General features: G+C 41.1%; 1 protein-coding gene across 1 annotated transcript in view; it reads right to left on the reverse strand.

Moving 5' to 3' along the window:
* DCC (DCC netrin 1 receptor) overlaps positions 1-14,913 on the reverse strand; it is a 987,065-nt gene that overhangs the window by 48,315 nt on the left and 923,837 nt on the right. The window contains exon 23 of the mRNA XM_077462998.1: positions 4,062-4,221. Within this exon, the coding sequence (XP_077319124.1) occupies positions 4,062-4,221 (160 nt within the window). The remainder of the gene's footprint in view (positions 1-4,061; positions 4,222-14,913) is intronic.

A 14,913-nucleotide genomic window follows, 5' to 3' on the forward strand; every position in this document is an offset into this window, starting at 1 on the left:
ACTCTTATTTTGTATGCTTTGCCTATTTATTGCCTGACTATGTTACGCCCCCTGCTGCCGTAAAAGTAAAATTGTAATATTAATGTGATACCTACTTAATCATGTGTATGAAAAATACCAATTGTGTAGAATAAACAGTTATTTTGGAAAGATGCTGAGTGTATATTTTTGCGTCTGTTCCTTATTGCAGTAGTTATTATTAATTTGGAAGCACTAATAAATATGAGAATAGGAGTTGCCTATCTATGAAATGTCCAGAACAGAGTGGAGAGGACAGGAGAGGAGTAGAGGGGGGTGGACGAGAATAGAGAGGACAGGAGAATAGTGAATATTAATGAGAAGAAAGGTGTGAAGAGGAGAAAGTAGAGAGTAGTCTCAGAGGAAGGAAGGGAAGTTCAGAGGGGAAGAGCGGAGAGGACAAGAGAAAGAAAGGAATGTAGGGAGAGAGGGAGAAAGGAAGAAGAGAAGTGGAGAGGGGAGGAGTGGAGAGGACAGGAGAGGGGTAGAGAGGGCTGGGTAGAAAAGGAGAGGACAGGAGAATAGTGGATAATGTAGAGAAGAAAGGAGTGAAGAGGAGAGAGGAGTAGAGCATAGACTGGAAGGGAGGAAGGGAGGAAGGAAGGAAGGAAGTGGAGAGGTGAAGAGTGGAGAGGACAGGAGAAATAAAAGGAGGAAGGAAGGAAGAAGAGGAGTAGAGAGTGGAAGAGTAGAGAGGAAAGGAAGGGAGGAAGAAGAGAAGAGAAGTGGAGAAGGAGAGAGGAGTGTATAAAGAAAGGAAGGGCTAATTGTATGCAGCTCAACCAACATAATTTTAGGAGACTGCGGTTGGGTAATGGGGTGTAAAATGTATCCTTTGCAATGATAAGGATAGCCAGTGACTAAAAATAAAACATATTACAGAGCACATATATGCAGTCAAGAGGCCCCAAAAGGTATAAATAAACTGAACAGATTTGTAAAATGTCTAATAATTTTATTGTCATACCTGTAAGCCATTTGGTAAGCCTGACCAAAAAAAAGAGAGCAATCCCCACATCCTGCCTTGTTGCTAGGATGTGAAAATTTTGGTTTTGGTTCCTGTAATGCTAGGTGTGAGCGCCCAATGGTTTTCAAATCCTAGCAACAAAAAAGGATGTAGGAGTTACCAACTGAGAGTTTTTCAGCCAGGGGGAATGGGGAACCCAAATGGCCTACAGGTATGACAATACATTTTTTTAAAGAATTTAGCCTTTAAGATAAATCCCTCTTAAATTAGTTCAGGACCATCGAGTGATGGAAGCCTGATTAGCGATAGCCATGAGGATCTGCAGATCAGGGGGCCTGGTGCACACAATCTATACTGAGATAAAAATTAAAGGTAGCTTTCAGATAGCATATGGACCGCCAGCAACTTCTGAATACGCTTTGTTTCTGTGTTTTCTGCTTCGATCAATGCCGTACACACTGTACACACTGAAGAGGGCTACATTGGATGTCTGGAAGGCCTGAGGTTTTTGAGCAGTTAAGAGAGACATATCTGCTGCTTCTCGAGTGCACAGTCTTGTAAAAGTCATAATAGATGCTCTTTTCTTTCCAAACATCTAAATTGACTGCAAGCTGAAATTCCAGTGCTCTCGTCTTATCTGCTTGTCTTGTTACCCTGCCAGCAGCTGGGGAACTGCAGTCTGGAAATGTCTTCAGAAAAGACGTCATATCATATATAATCCTTAACAAATCCAGGAATGTTTTTCTCACTGGATGCTGAATGTGGTAGCATTATACTGAACTGCTGCTTGGGAGACTCCAGACAATGCTAGGGTACCGATCTGCAGGAGTTGTTTATAGGATGGAATAAAAAACAACTAGTGGATGTAATTAAAGGTTTGACAATTAAAATTGATTAAAAAAATAGGAAAGGGAATAAAAAAAAAAAAAATAGGGAACGCAAAGAAAGGATTGACAATTAAAATGTCTACTATAATATCAACTACAAATCTCAGGGCATCCAGGGAATATATTTTAAAAGATCTATCCACATTTTAAAGTGTATCCATTTTTTAAAGAAAATGGATCAAGGACAGCCAGCAACTACTCTACTAAGCATATTGGTTCAATCCAAAGCCAAACTCTGAAGCCTGGATAGATTATGATTTTTGGATAAGCTTTATTTATTTTTTAACATTTTTTTTCCCCCATGCTGTGTTCCTACCCTTTTGTTGTAGTTGTTTGAGAACCGGGAGTGTTAGTGGTTAACTTTGGAAAATACCTGTTTACATGGAATCCTGTCACAATATCACTGGGATCTGTCTTTACTTATAGCTGCCATAGGTGGTATGTAGACATGCATGAATGATAAACTATTGATACATATATACTGATGAACAGAATTATGTAACTATAATTATTATGTAAAGTGATTTTCTATATAGTTAGGTTTGCTCTCTCACTGGATCCTAAGAAAAAGGTCCTGAAGAAAATCTACATTTATTGCGTCAACTTTGTGGATCATATTATATGTGATTGCTGCAATCTTGTATAGTATGGAAAATGGTACATGATAAATTCTTAAGGGTCCCCACTCAGGCTGGAAAGGTCCAATGGGTTAGATGTTGTTGGCTATTATGGGGTGCAGACTGATGATAGGTCCATCCAGACCTAAAGCATACTGCAAAAATAGGAAGAGATAGCCCAGCCCTGAGTAGTTAACATGTAAAAGCAGCCTCAGCTCGATACATTAAGACTACAACTCCAACATGTTTTGCCCTGTGCTTAATTATGGATCCTTAATTAAGCCCTGAGGGCAGGGCGAAACATGTTGGAGTTGTGGTCTGGATGTATCGAGCTGAGACTGCTTTTACTTGCTAACAGCTCAGGCCGAGTGAGGTGTGTTGGCGGCAGGGCTATTTCTTCCTATTTTTGCAGTACGTACTGTGGTACTAACACACTCTGAGAGATGCATATTTATGAGGGATTTTTGTACATCCCCCTTTCTTTTATAAATATGGTTTTAACTTGATTGAATTTAAATTTGTATTATGTTTTAAATATCACTGTGTAGTTTTCTGTACTAGTAAAGATCTTTTTTTTTTGTTTTTGCATTATATTTTTAAAGTTGGCATTGGTAGTTGACCTCATGTCAGTGTTTGGCTTTACATGCCTGTTTGACAATAGTCCATCATACAAATGGCCAGAATTGAATAACAAGATTCACTCTCCATGGACGTCAATGGGATTTTCATGCAAAAAGGAGGCAATGCAATACAAACTTGACAAAAGTTCTGATTCTTGTCCACTTTACCAAGAGATTAAAAACAAGTTTTGCCTGGATTTGGGAGGTATATAAACATTAGATGCATCTTAGATAATGGAACTTCACTCTCTCAATCAATATTGACTATTTGTAATCCTTTTGCTGCTAGCATTAGTAAATAGATATGAAGGTGTATCATATTTACTTGTTTTAAACTTTTTTACCCTTTTCTTCAGTTACTTCCTGGTTTGTATGCCTAGTCAAATGATGTCATACATCCCAGGAGTCTTCAGGATGGGAGGAGGGGCTTTCTCAGCTAAGTAAACCCTCCTGCCTACATGCCTGAGGTAAGGGCAGATGGATTCCAGGAAATAAATGCTACTTGAACCATCTGCCCTTACTAAAGTTGGCCACGGCAATACATGCTAGGGAGTGTTTTTCAAAGTGTCTTTTCAGCAAAAGAAAGCATGGAGATATGGATGGATGGGGGAGTTTGCCTAAATACTAAAAATGTATTAAATAGTGTTTTTATTTTGTTGTGTTCAGATATAGTGTAGAACTGCTGTAAACTGATCAGCTTGAAGTGGGGATTAGTATTATGCCCTGGGGATCACACTTGGCCATGTGATGGAGTGTGAACTAGTTGTTTTAAATATTTTAGTATTTTTTTAAAATATACAGCTTTCTATTACAATTGTTTCTTGACATCTTGCATTAGACATATACAGTATCATCATAAATTTTCACCATGGCACTGTTGTAGCCACATTCATAGAATGATATCTCAATTGAGTTTAATTATTTAAATTTATTGACCAAAATAGTTACATACTTTCTCTGCTGTGCAGACGACCTCCTTGTGCAGATCACAGCTACTATGACTACCACCAAAATAGTGATTGCTCCAACAGTAACCACAATGATGACCAGGAGATTGCTGTTCTTCTGCGGGGTGACACCATGCGGCGGATGCATCTGTCCTATGGGAGGTTCTAGAATGTGAAACAAAATAATATAACCAATTGTTAAACGATCACAAATAGGAATTTCTGTTTGTTGAAAAAATAAAAAGGAAAAAAATGGTTTCTCCACTTCAACTGATCAACAAGGAATCTGGAGTAATCTAATGCCGAGGAACACACGACCAAACTTTCCAGCAGAAAAGGTCTGACTGAATCATTCCGTCGGATATTACGATCGCGTGTGGGCTTCATCTGACTTTTTTCTTCAAAAATTCCAAAGGAGCTAGAAATAGAAATTAAAATCAATTTCTATCGGGAAAACTGTTCGTCTGACCAAATATGACGCTAGGGCAGCTATTGGCTACTGGCTATTGAACTTCCTTTTCTAGTCCCGTTGTACATCATCACGTTCAAAACGAACGGACTTTGGTCTGTTCATGTGTGGGCAAGTCCGTTCGGTCGGAAGTCCATTGTAACTCCATCGAAAGTCCTTTGGAACTCCATCTGACCTATTCTGCCGGAAAGTCCAGTCGTGTGTTTGCGGCATTAAAATACACTGTCACAAAGTTCTATATAGTTCAGAAGAAGTTTGTGAACTTTCTTGTTTGATGGCCTGTACAGTTGAAAAGTAGCTTCTAATAAAGCATTCAGTTTGTGCTGAAGGCCACACTGGACTGACTGGATTAGTCACTGGTCGTGGGTGGGTGATTTTGTGGGTGAGTAAAGAGATGAACCTCCAGTAGGTTGTACCCAACAGTGGAAACTGGCGGTAATCCCTCTTAGGGCTTGGGCTACTGCCTTTCTCAAACGGCCTTAAGGTTGTTTCCACATGTAGACTTGGAATAATAAGAAAGAAGGGGTGCCCGATGTCCAAAAGAACTTGTATTGGGTGCTTCTTCTTTCCTGTTATTCCAAATAAAGCATTCATTTTGAAGAGGAGGAGCTTTGTACAAAGGGGGAGGGGGTCATCATTCGGATTGTCTAGAGCAGGGGTCTCCAAACTTTTTAAACAAAGGGCCAATTTACTGTTCTTCAGACTTTAAGGGGGCCAGACTTTGGTGTTGGCGTTGATGTCAGTGGGAGGAATAGTACCCCATTGTTGATGTCAGTGGGAGGAATAGTGCCCTATCATTGCTGTCATTGGGAGGAATAATGCGTTATTGGTGTCAATGAGAGAAATAATATCCCGTTGTTGGTGTGAATGGGAGAAATAGTGCCCCATCAATGGTAATGGGAGGAATTGTACCCCATCATTAATGTCAGTGGGAGAAATAGTGCCCCATCATTGGTATCAGTGGGAGAAATAGTGCCCCATCATTGGTATCAGTGGGAGGAATAGTGCCCCATCATTGATGTCAGTGGGAATAATAGTGCCCCATCGTTGGTGTCAGTGGGAGGAATAGAGCCCTATTGTTGGTGTCAGTGGGAAGAATAGTGCCCCATCATTGGTGTCAGTGGGAGGAATAGTGTCTTGTATCAGTGAGTGGAACACTGCTGAGGGCCAGATAAAGGCAAGCAAAGGGCTGCATCTGGCCCCTGGTCTAGAGTGATTTAGCATAATGTCTAACTATGGTCCTGCTCCAAACCATTTTACCTGCACCCATAAATGTCCATATAACTTTCCCGGAAACTTATACATAACCTTTGTGTGGTTTGCTGCAGTTTAAGATTACATTTTCCAAGTGCTTGTACAGTATTCTGATATTTTATACCTTTACTGGTCATCTGCATTCTAAACAGAGTTCTCCTTCACTTTGGCATGTTCTCAGGTACTTAGGTAAAATACAAAAACAAAATAGATTGCGTATAAAAGCTTAACGGTCAAAATGCCATCTGCACATTCAGCAAACTACACCGCTCATCCGTCACATAAGCTGCACATAGTCTGTAAGATGTCTTGACGTAAATCTTCTGTGCAAGAGATTTATGGGAAGACCTTGATGTCTGCAGTGATGCTGCGCTATAGACTTTCATCCAATATTGATGTGGAAACAATATTCACAATCAATATGATTCATTGGTAATGTGTTTCAGTATTTTTCCAGGCCCCCCGTGTGCGTTGTCATGCTCGCCTCTTGTATTAATTTATGTTCAACATTTATTTTGACTTATTTATATTGGTGCTCCGCAAATGTTGGCTTCAAGGATAGCTAAACTTGTCTGGATTCCAATGTTTGGAATTGGCCTTTACAGGGGTCTTCATATTGAGACTTATTGCTAGCCTTTATCTGACCCTTGGGGCACTATGCTTTCCACTGTCACTATTGATGGGGAGCTATTCCTCCCAGGATACCAATTACGGGAGCACGTTTTATGCAGTTTTTGTACTCCTACTTCCCACAAAGCCTGAGGGATTATTTACTCTCGCTGATACTTGGATATTCTCTACCACCATGGGCCAAAAAGTAAAGTCTGAAGGACAGTAATCTGGCCCTTTGTTGGAAAGTTTGAAGACCCCTGGCCTATTGTAGCAAAGATCTGGACAAGAAAGACTCTTTTACATCCTGATTTTCTTACAGTTTCCGTGACGCTATGAATATGTAAAGGGTGAGAGAATAACCGGGTCTGGGATTATGTTGTTGCTGTTCTTAAACCCAGGATAGGGGGAGCTTTGTATTTCTCACGAAACCACAACAAAATGTTAACACTGCCCCTACTTTCAAAAAATGTGCACAAGTAATTAAGGTCCTTTCTTGCCACGAGCACGGCTTGCCATAGGAGGCCAATGGCATTTCATGTCAGATCCTACATAAGCTCATTTTCTGTTGCTCATTTGCCGGAGTCCTTCTCAAGCAAATGCCCCTCTCTTTTATGATAAATCTACATTTTACACAGAGAGTTGAAGAATAAAGAAATCTGATTTAAAATGCTTCCCTTTATCTCATCAAGAAGAAGAAAGTATCTTCAAAAGCGGCCAGGATCTTCTGTTTTATGGGAAGTTGAAAGGCTGGTTGAAGGCACACAGGACTGACAGAGAAATGTTGGCTTATTACTGGCATTTCAGAATCAGCCATTAAAGTAACGTTTTCTCAAAATGACATTCAGCTTGGCTCATAAGAGAAATGTGGAATGCAGATGTTATGTTAACCCTTCCAAAGACTTGAAATTTTGGATGGACCTCATCTTCCATGTCCTAATGTGACAAGATGGATGGTGATTTTTGAACATTAAAGTGCAACTCCAGGAAAACCTTTGTGCTGAAGGAGCTGTAAATTTTGCTAGCCATTTTTTGGATACCCACTTGGATACATTTCCCTTTCATGTGCATCTTACTGCGAAGGCTAGTTATAAACTGGGGTGGTTTCCATACTTTTGTATAGCTTTCTTGTTGGATTTGACGTGGGGACACATTGGATGCCTATAGCCAGCACTGTGCTCCTGCTGGGCTTCCAGTGACCAGGCAAACCTGTCCTTAATTTATCCACTGCTATATATGCTTCAATTTGGAGACTCTCAAAATATAGAATCAGGCAGTGGCGGCTGGTGTTTTTTTTGGGGGGGGGGGCCCCCTCTGCTGTAGGTCACCCGCATGGATAGGGAGGGCGGTGCTCGTGCACCCCTAATGGATGGGTACACAAAGGAGCCGTGATGTAGACACTGCAGCTTTTCACATATATTTGCAAATGTGTGCAACTAAACCTTTGTTTTTAACCTGGATTGTTTGACAGGGTGAATTTTTTTTTATTTTTTTGCAGGCTAGCTGGTAAGTGTGCCGGGAAGTTTCTGATTGTTTGTATACTAAGATTACTCTGCTACTTCCTAAACTCTGTGGCCAAAATTTAGAAACCTCAAATTACCAAGCTCAGATGCACAGAGCCAGGTTTCAAATGCATCCCTTTATCTCATCAAGAAGAAGAATCTCTTCAAAAGCGGCCATGATCTTCGGTTTTGTGGGAAGTTGAAAGGCTGGTTGAAGGCACACAGAATTGACAGAGAACTGTTGGCTTCTTACTGTCATTTCAGAATTAGCCCTTAAAGTTTTCTCAAAATGACATTAAACTTAGCTCATAAGAGAAAAGTGAAATACAAATGTTACGTTAACCCTTCCAAAGACTTAACATTTTGGATAGGCCTCATTGGCCATGGCCTAATGCAGCAGAATAGCTGGTGTGGCTTGAACATTAAGGTGGAACTCCGGAATAATCACTGTATCTGCCCAATGGTTTTTACATTTGGTCAGCCATTTTTTGGAGCCAGGCACATCTTAGTCACTAAGATTACTATGCTGTTTCCCACATTACTGAGCTCAGGGGCACAAAGCCAGGTCCTGAAAGACATGATTTGACTTGTTTTGGAGCTCAGTTGGCCTGCACAGACACTTGACCTTAACTAAACACCTCATATTTATGAGTGTTCGGCATTGTTCATGTAAAGTGGTCAGAAACCACTGTATTTTCATTGGATACATGTGATCTATTTGGTATTATTAAATAATAAAGTGATTTATATAATGTTTACATTTTAAAGAAGTCTGCTTCATTTTTTAAATGTAATATATGTGTGTGTGTGTATATATATATATATATCCACACATACATACACACACACACATATATATATATATATATATATATATATATATATATATATATATATATATATATATGTGTGTGTGTGTGTGTGTATGTATATACATATATACCCAAACATACTGTATATATGTATATAGAGAGGCATTTATATTATTAAAACAATATTATTATTACTTTTTAATTAATTGATATTAAATGATTTAGTTTTTTTTTTTTTTTTTTTTTTTAAATATATATTACTTTAGCTATCTATAGATATCAGCTCAGGACTTCCTCCATCCCAAACCTGCTCACCCATGTCTTTATGTACCTTGCTTTGTGCACTGGTGCTCAGTCATGTTGGAACAGGAAGGGGCCATCCCCAAACTGTTCCCACAAAGTTGGGAGCATGAAATTGTCCAAAATGTCTTGGTATGCCGACGCCTTAAAAGGTCCCTTCAATGGAACTAAGGGGCCAAGTCCAACCCCTGAAAAACAACCCCACACCATAAACCCCCCTCCACCAAATGATTTGAACCAGTGCACAAAGCAAGGCCCATAAGGATATGGATGAGTTTGGGGTGGAGAAACTGGCCTGCAACCTGATAGAATACCTTTGGGATGAATTAGAGCACTTCTTGTCCATCATCATTGCCTGACCTCACAAATGCGCTTCTGGAAGAATGGTCAAACATTCCCGTAGACACACTCCTAAACCTTGTGGACAGCCTTCCCAGAAGAGTTGAAGGTGTTATAGCTGTAAAGGGTGGACCAACTCAATATTGAACCCTACGGACTAAGACTGGGATGTCACTATAGTTCATGTGTGTGTAAAGGCAGGTGTTCCAATACTTTTGGAAGTATATATATATATATATATATATATATATATATATATATATATATATAATGTTTTGCTATGCATTGTGATCATTTGGGAGTAGCTGTGGAGAGTGTTTGTAAAAAGAAAGCCTGTAAATGATGCTAGTGCTCAAAATTGGGCAGAAACGCAAAATAAAATTGTTGCGCGCTTTCAACTCTGACCTATTCCTGCTAGCAGTTCTGGCCTTCTCAGGTTATCTAGTGTGCATGAGGACAAGCCATAAGAGAGGCATTTCCTTCACTGTATAGAGCTTTTCTTGTTGCAGGAAAGGAAGTGAAGGGAAATCTGCTCAGACCCAGACAGTAAAAAAATAAAAATAAACTGATGGGGGTTTTAAACTTCTCCGGACGCTATCCATAACAACTACCTACCACCATGACCTAGAAACACGAAAACCTCCCTAGATATCTGGAATTAAAGATTGTTGAAATCTGCATTACAGTTGTTCAAATTGCTGTTTGACACACCTTGACGATTTGAGGGAAAGATTCATAAATTTTATGATGTCGCCCCATTAATAAGAATAAAGTGAAAGAGGTAGCTGTGGGCAAATTTCTGATCATGTGATTATAGACCACTCAAATGTTTTTCTCTATAAATGGCGAGCCTATTATTGGTTTCCCAGAGAGAGACTTGACTATGGTTTTAAATAAAACCGGTTGCAAGTAATTTATCTGTAGCAATCAATGAATTCCTGCCACATCCTGCACAAACCTCCACTTAATTAATATCTTATTTCCCCACAGACATTTTGAAGAAAATTAAACATAGTATCCTGCTGCAATATTAATTTTCAGCTTGGCTAAGCATGCAGAGGCTGTTGTGTAGGCTCTGTTTGTATCCTCCCCTAATTATAAAATACATTTGTCTTTATTAATCATTATGGATTTCCTGAATTTCAATTTATATTCATATTTAAGAGTCAGTTTCCTAAGGTGCTGGAGGTAGGAAAAAGCACATCGTGTAATTCACTGCTTGCCACCAAATATTAGTTTTGATCAGTCAAATGCAGATTTAGTAAGTGGCAATAAGAGCTATTTTTACTTATCTACCAGCTTGCTGAGATGGGATTGACGGATAACTCCAAGCGCAAATTTTTTTGGGCAAAACACAGCTGTTACTTGACCGAGTCAAGCTTCCATTACTTCGTACAGAAAAGAAAACAAACCTTTGATAAAGTTATACTATAAACTGCGTGGGCAACTGTGTAGCTGATAGTTTAAGGAAAACTTGTTTTCAATGCTTAAAAAAAAAAAAACTCATAAAATATATATAGACCAAAAAAGGATTTAATATATTTCAGTTTACCAATCCCTAGATGTGGTGGCTACATTCTTTTAACATTTTCTCGGTATATACACTTATGCCGCGTACACATGATCGGAATTCTTGTCGGAAAAAGCTCTGATGGTTTTCCCGACGGAATTCCGATGGAATTCGGCTCAATCTGTCTTGCCTACACATGGTCACATTAAATTCCGATCATTTATAACGCGGTGACGTACAACACGTACGACGAGACTAGAAAAAGGAAGTTCAATAGTCAGTAGCCAATAGCTTCTGTCTCATAGTTGAATCTGAGCATGCGTGATTTTTGGCGTGTCGGAATTGCATACACATGATTGGAATTACCGATAGAAAGTTTTTCCATCTGGAAAATTGAGAACATGCTATCAATTTTTGGCTGGTGGAAATTCGAACAGCTAAATTCCAATGGAGCATACTCACGGTCGCATTTTCCGATGAAAAGCTCTCATCGGTCTTTTTCTGTCTGTAATTCCGATCGTGTGTACGCGGCATTACTTCTGCACTGTCTATGGAAGGAGCCTTAAGTCTAGCACACACGGGCTGAACGTTGGGGATGGCATCGACCGGTTCAATAGAAGCTGGCTGACATTAGGCCACTGGAGTCAGTCCGAGAGGGGCATGTCCAAAAAAGGTCCTCCGTTCAGCTCCCCCCAGAGCACTGACTGGAGTATTCTGGGGGAGAAGGGGTTCCCCCTTTTAGAACACATTAGAACAGCAGGGGAGATCGCTGTACTAACATCAGATAGTTAGAGCGGCTCGGATAGTTACAGCGGCTCCTCCTGAGCTGTCAGCCCTGCTGGGTTAAATAAAAAAAACTACTAGTGTGTATGAGGCTCTAGTTGCTACCCTGGCTTAAGCCCGGTAAACACTAAAAGAACACTTTCACACTGGGGCGGTGCGAGCGTTATCGTTAAAGCTCTGCTAGCTTTAACCCCTGCTAGCGGCCGAAGAAAGGGTTAATAGTGAACGTGTTGCAGCGCTGCCGAAGTACTTTGCAGGCACTTCGGCAGGGTTGCCCGTCCATTTCAATGGGCAGGGCGTTTTGGGAGTTGTACGTTCCCGCACCGCCCCAAAGATGCTGCTTGCAGAATTTTGTTTCCTGTCCTGCAAGCGCACCGACCCAGTGTGAAAGAACTCAGGGTTTCACACTTGGGTGGCTTGAGAGGAACTTTACGGGCACTCTACAGGCGTTATTTTTAGCCCTCAAACGCCTGAAAAGTGCCCCAGTGTGAAAGGGGTCTACGTTTTTTTTTGTTCAATCTGTTAGGCTGAACCAAAAAAAAACTGACTGCTCTGGTCGGAGCGGCTTTACTAACCATCCAAAGTTATCACAGCGATCTCCCTCACTGAGCTGTTGTGTTCTGAAAATGGGACTGCCCCCCGCCAGAACACTCCGATCAGCACTCTCTGCCATTGGCTGAGAGCACTGATCGGGAGTTACAGTATCTGACTGCTGGTTTTCGGCATGCTCGTGCGACAAAAGCCTGCCATTCTATCTGACAGACCGGATACAGACATAGGCTGAATGTCTGCCTGTTTTTATTGAACCGCCCAATGTCTCTCAAAATTCGGCCCATGTGTACGGGGCTTACGTTTCAAACATAGATGCCTTTGTTCATCTCCATTACATGGGATCCATTACAGGGGATGGTGATGGGATTAGTAAATTATACGAGAAAGAGAAACATTGTTTTTGCTTCCAGGTCTTCGAATAGGAGAGACCCCTGAGGATGCACGGTGGAGAGAAATGCATAGGGGGAGCTACGCCCCTGAGGACGTGCAGTGCTGTGAAACGCATAGGGTGGAGTATGTGTGACGTCACACCTCCACGTCATATCCCTGTGTGGCAGCTGTTGTTCACAGGACATGAATTGAATGACAGTTGGTATCATTCAACTCTGAAAAGTATTAATGCTGGATCACCATAGAAAATAGTGTGTGGAGTAGTAGTGCAGGGCAATGTGTTTTTTCTGCAAAAAAAAAAAAGAAGCATTTACTAGTTAATTTCCATATCTGTACCTGGAGTCCTTCTCCCACTCTGGTCTCCTGCCCAGCCTAGCTAACCAATAAATGAACCAATAAGGAACACTTATTTTATTGATGTAACAGCACATGGAAGAGTGCATCATCATGAAGTAGATAATAAGCATTTAGTACAGTTCTAATAAGTGAAAGTTTATCATGATGATGCGGCACACCCACAAGGCCATCATTAAAATTAAGTGCATTGACCTACTGCCTTATGCAAGATAGATGGGAAAGAAGACTAACTAGAAAATGAATTAGCAAGAGATGCACATACACTATAATGTAAAGTCTCATCTTATTTCCTTTTTGCAATTAAAACAATTTGTTGTAGAAAATGATGTTGTTCGCCACAAGTACACGTTTTGAGGTTGGTTTAGTAAAATTGGAGAGTGCAAAATCTGGTGCAGTTCTGCATGGTAACCCGTTTCCAGGTTTTTTGTTTTTACTACCAAAGCTTAATTGAACAAGCTGAAGATAGAAGTTGATTGGCTAAAATGCACAGATTTTGCACTCTCCAGTTTTATTAAATCAACCCCAGTGAGCAAAACTTCATTGCACCAGTATCATGCAGCCCCATATTCACTTCCTTTCTTCCACAGGCAGAAGTAAGAGAATCTTTTCCTCCTCTAGCCTGGAGAACACGACCTGAGACAAGACTCTCACCTTGCCTTGGAACAGCCATGAAAGCACCTGTGACTGTGAACCGTTGTAGTTACACTGATCTCCTCCTGATGACACCCACGTGCCATTTGTGCTTAATTCACCCGCATAACACTAAATATTGAAGTTAATCATGATCTAATTCAATGAAACTGTACTAACCCCTGATACACTTTAATAACGTTCACGGAACTGGCGATGAATGCAGATTCCCAGGTTAATGCTTTGTAATTTGCATTTCATTAAGAAACATCTCCTCACAGTTATGTTGCTCATGTAGATTATTGAATTGCAAGCTTTGAATAAAGTGATTAATGACCTGTGTAGGTAGAACACTGGGAGGATAAGAATAGGAAATTAGCACTTTCCTACTCTTCTGAAAACATTGCCTCTTCTTGCTCTAAGTAACACCCAGTCAGCCTCCTTAACCCCTAGGAGCCAACGAGTAGTGCTCCATCGGTCGAGGGCAGACAGACCGGGCCACAGACCCCCCCATTGCTATAGCCCACCACTGCACACCATTGACAACTAAGCCCACCCCCCCAGTCGCCGGCTCACCCTCTCACCCGCCAGGCCCCCATCAACCCTGCACTTACCCCATGCAGGTCACCACTGTGTCAGTGGCTTCCCCCCTCTATCTATTCCGTATCCTGGCTGTCGCTTCTAATCCCAGCCAATCGGGTCTTTATACTCCAATGGGGTCTCAGGACCCACCTCCTTATTGACCGGGAGGAGAAACAGGAAGACATTAGCAAATATTATTTTCGCTTATGTCACACAACAGGGTGGACTCAGGACGCAGTGCTCTGCACCCGAAGCCCACCCTTTTTTTTCAGCCAATTAGAGCCTTGGACTTTAATCACGTGATTCTAAAAAGAAAAAATTAATAGAATTCCATGCGTCTGGCACTCTGCATGTAGATTAGGGGGCTGGACTCATGGATTGGGGTGCTGACGCTACACAAATATGTGGCCTCTCGGCGGAAGAGCCTCGGCACCAAGAGGCCACATATTTGTGCAGCATTTTGCGGACACAGCTGTGCCGAGAGCGCATGCTCTGCTCACTCCCAGCACAATTACCGATCGGGAGCTTTCCAACATGTGACAGCCAATCATGGCAGTCACAAGTTCATAAACCCTGCCCGCCTCCCGGCATCTGAAATCCCTTAAAGGGCAGGAGGCAAAGGTGCAAGGGGTTAAAGTGAACCTGAACTCTAAAAGGGAAGCTATGATGTCTTATAGAGGACATCTAGATATGTTAAAGTAGAACTAAATCCATTGATTTAACAGTTTCAAAAAACAATTATATTCCTGGCACATTCCGAACTGTCAC

This window comes from Lithobates pipiens, unplaced genomic scaffold (genome assembly GCF_037356315.1).
Source record: "Lithobates pipiens isolate NorthernLeopardFrog02 unplaced genomic scaffold, aLitPip1_a1.2 Scaffold_3, whole genome shotgun sequence".
In the NCBI taxonomy this organism is placed as follows: Eukaryota; Metazoa; Chordata; class Amphibia; order Anura; family Ranidae; genus Lithobates; species Lithobates pipiens.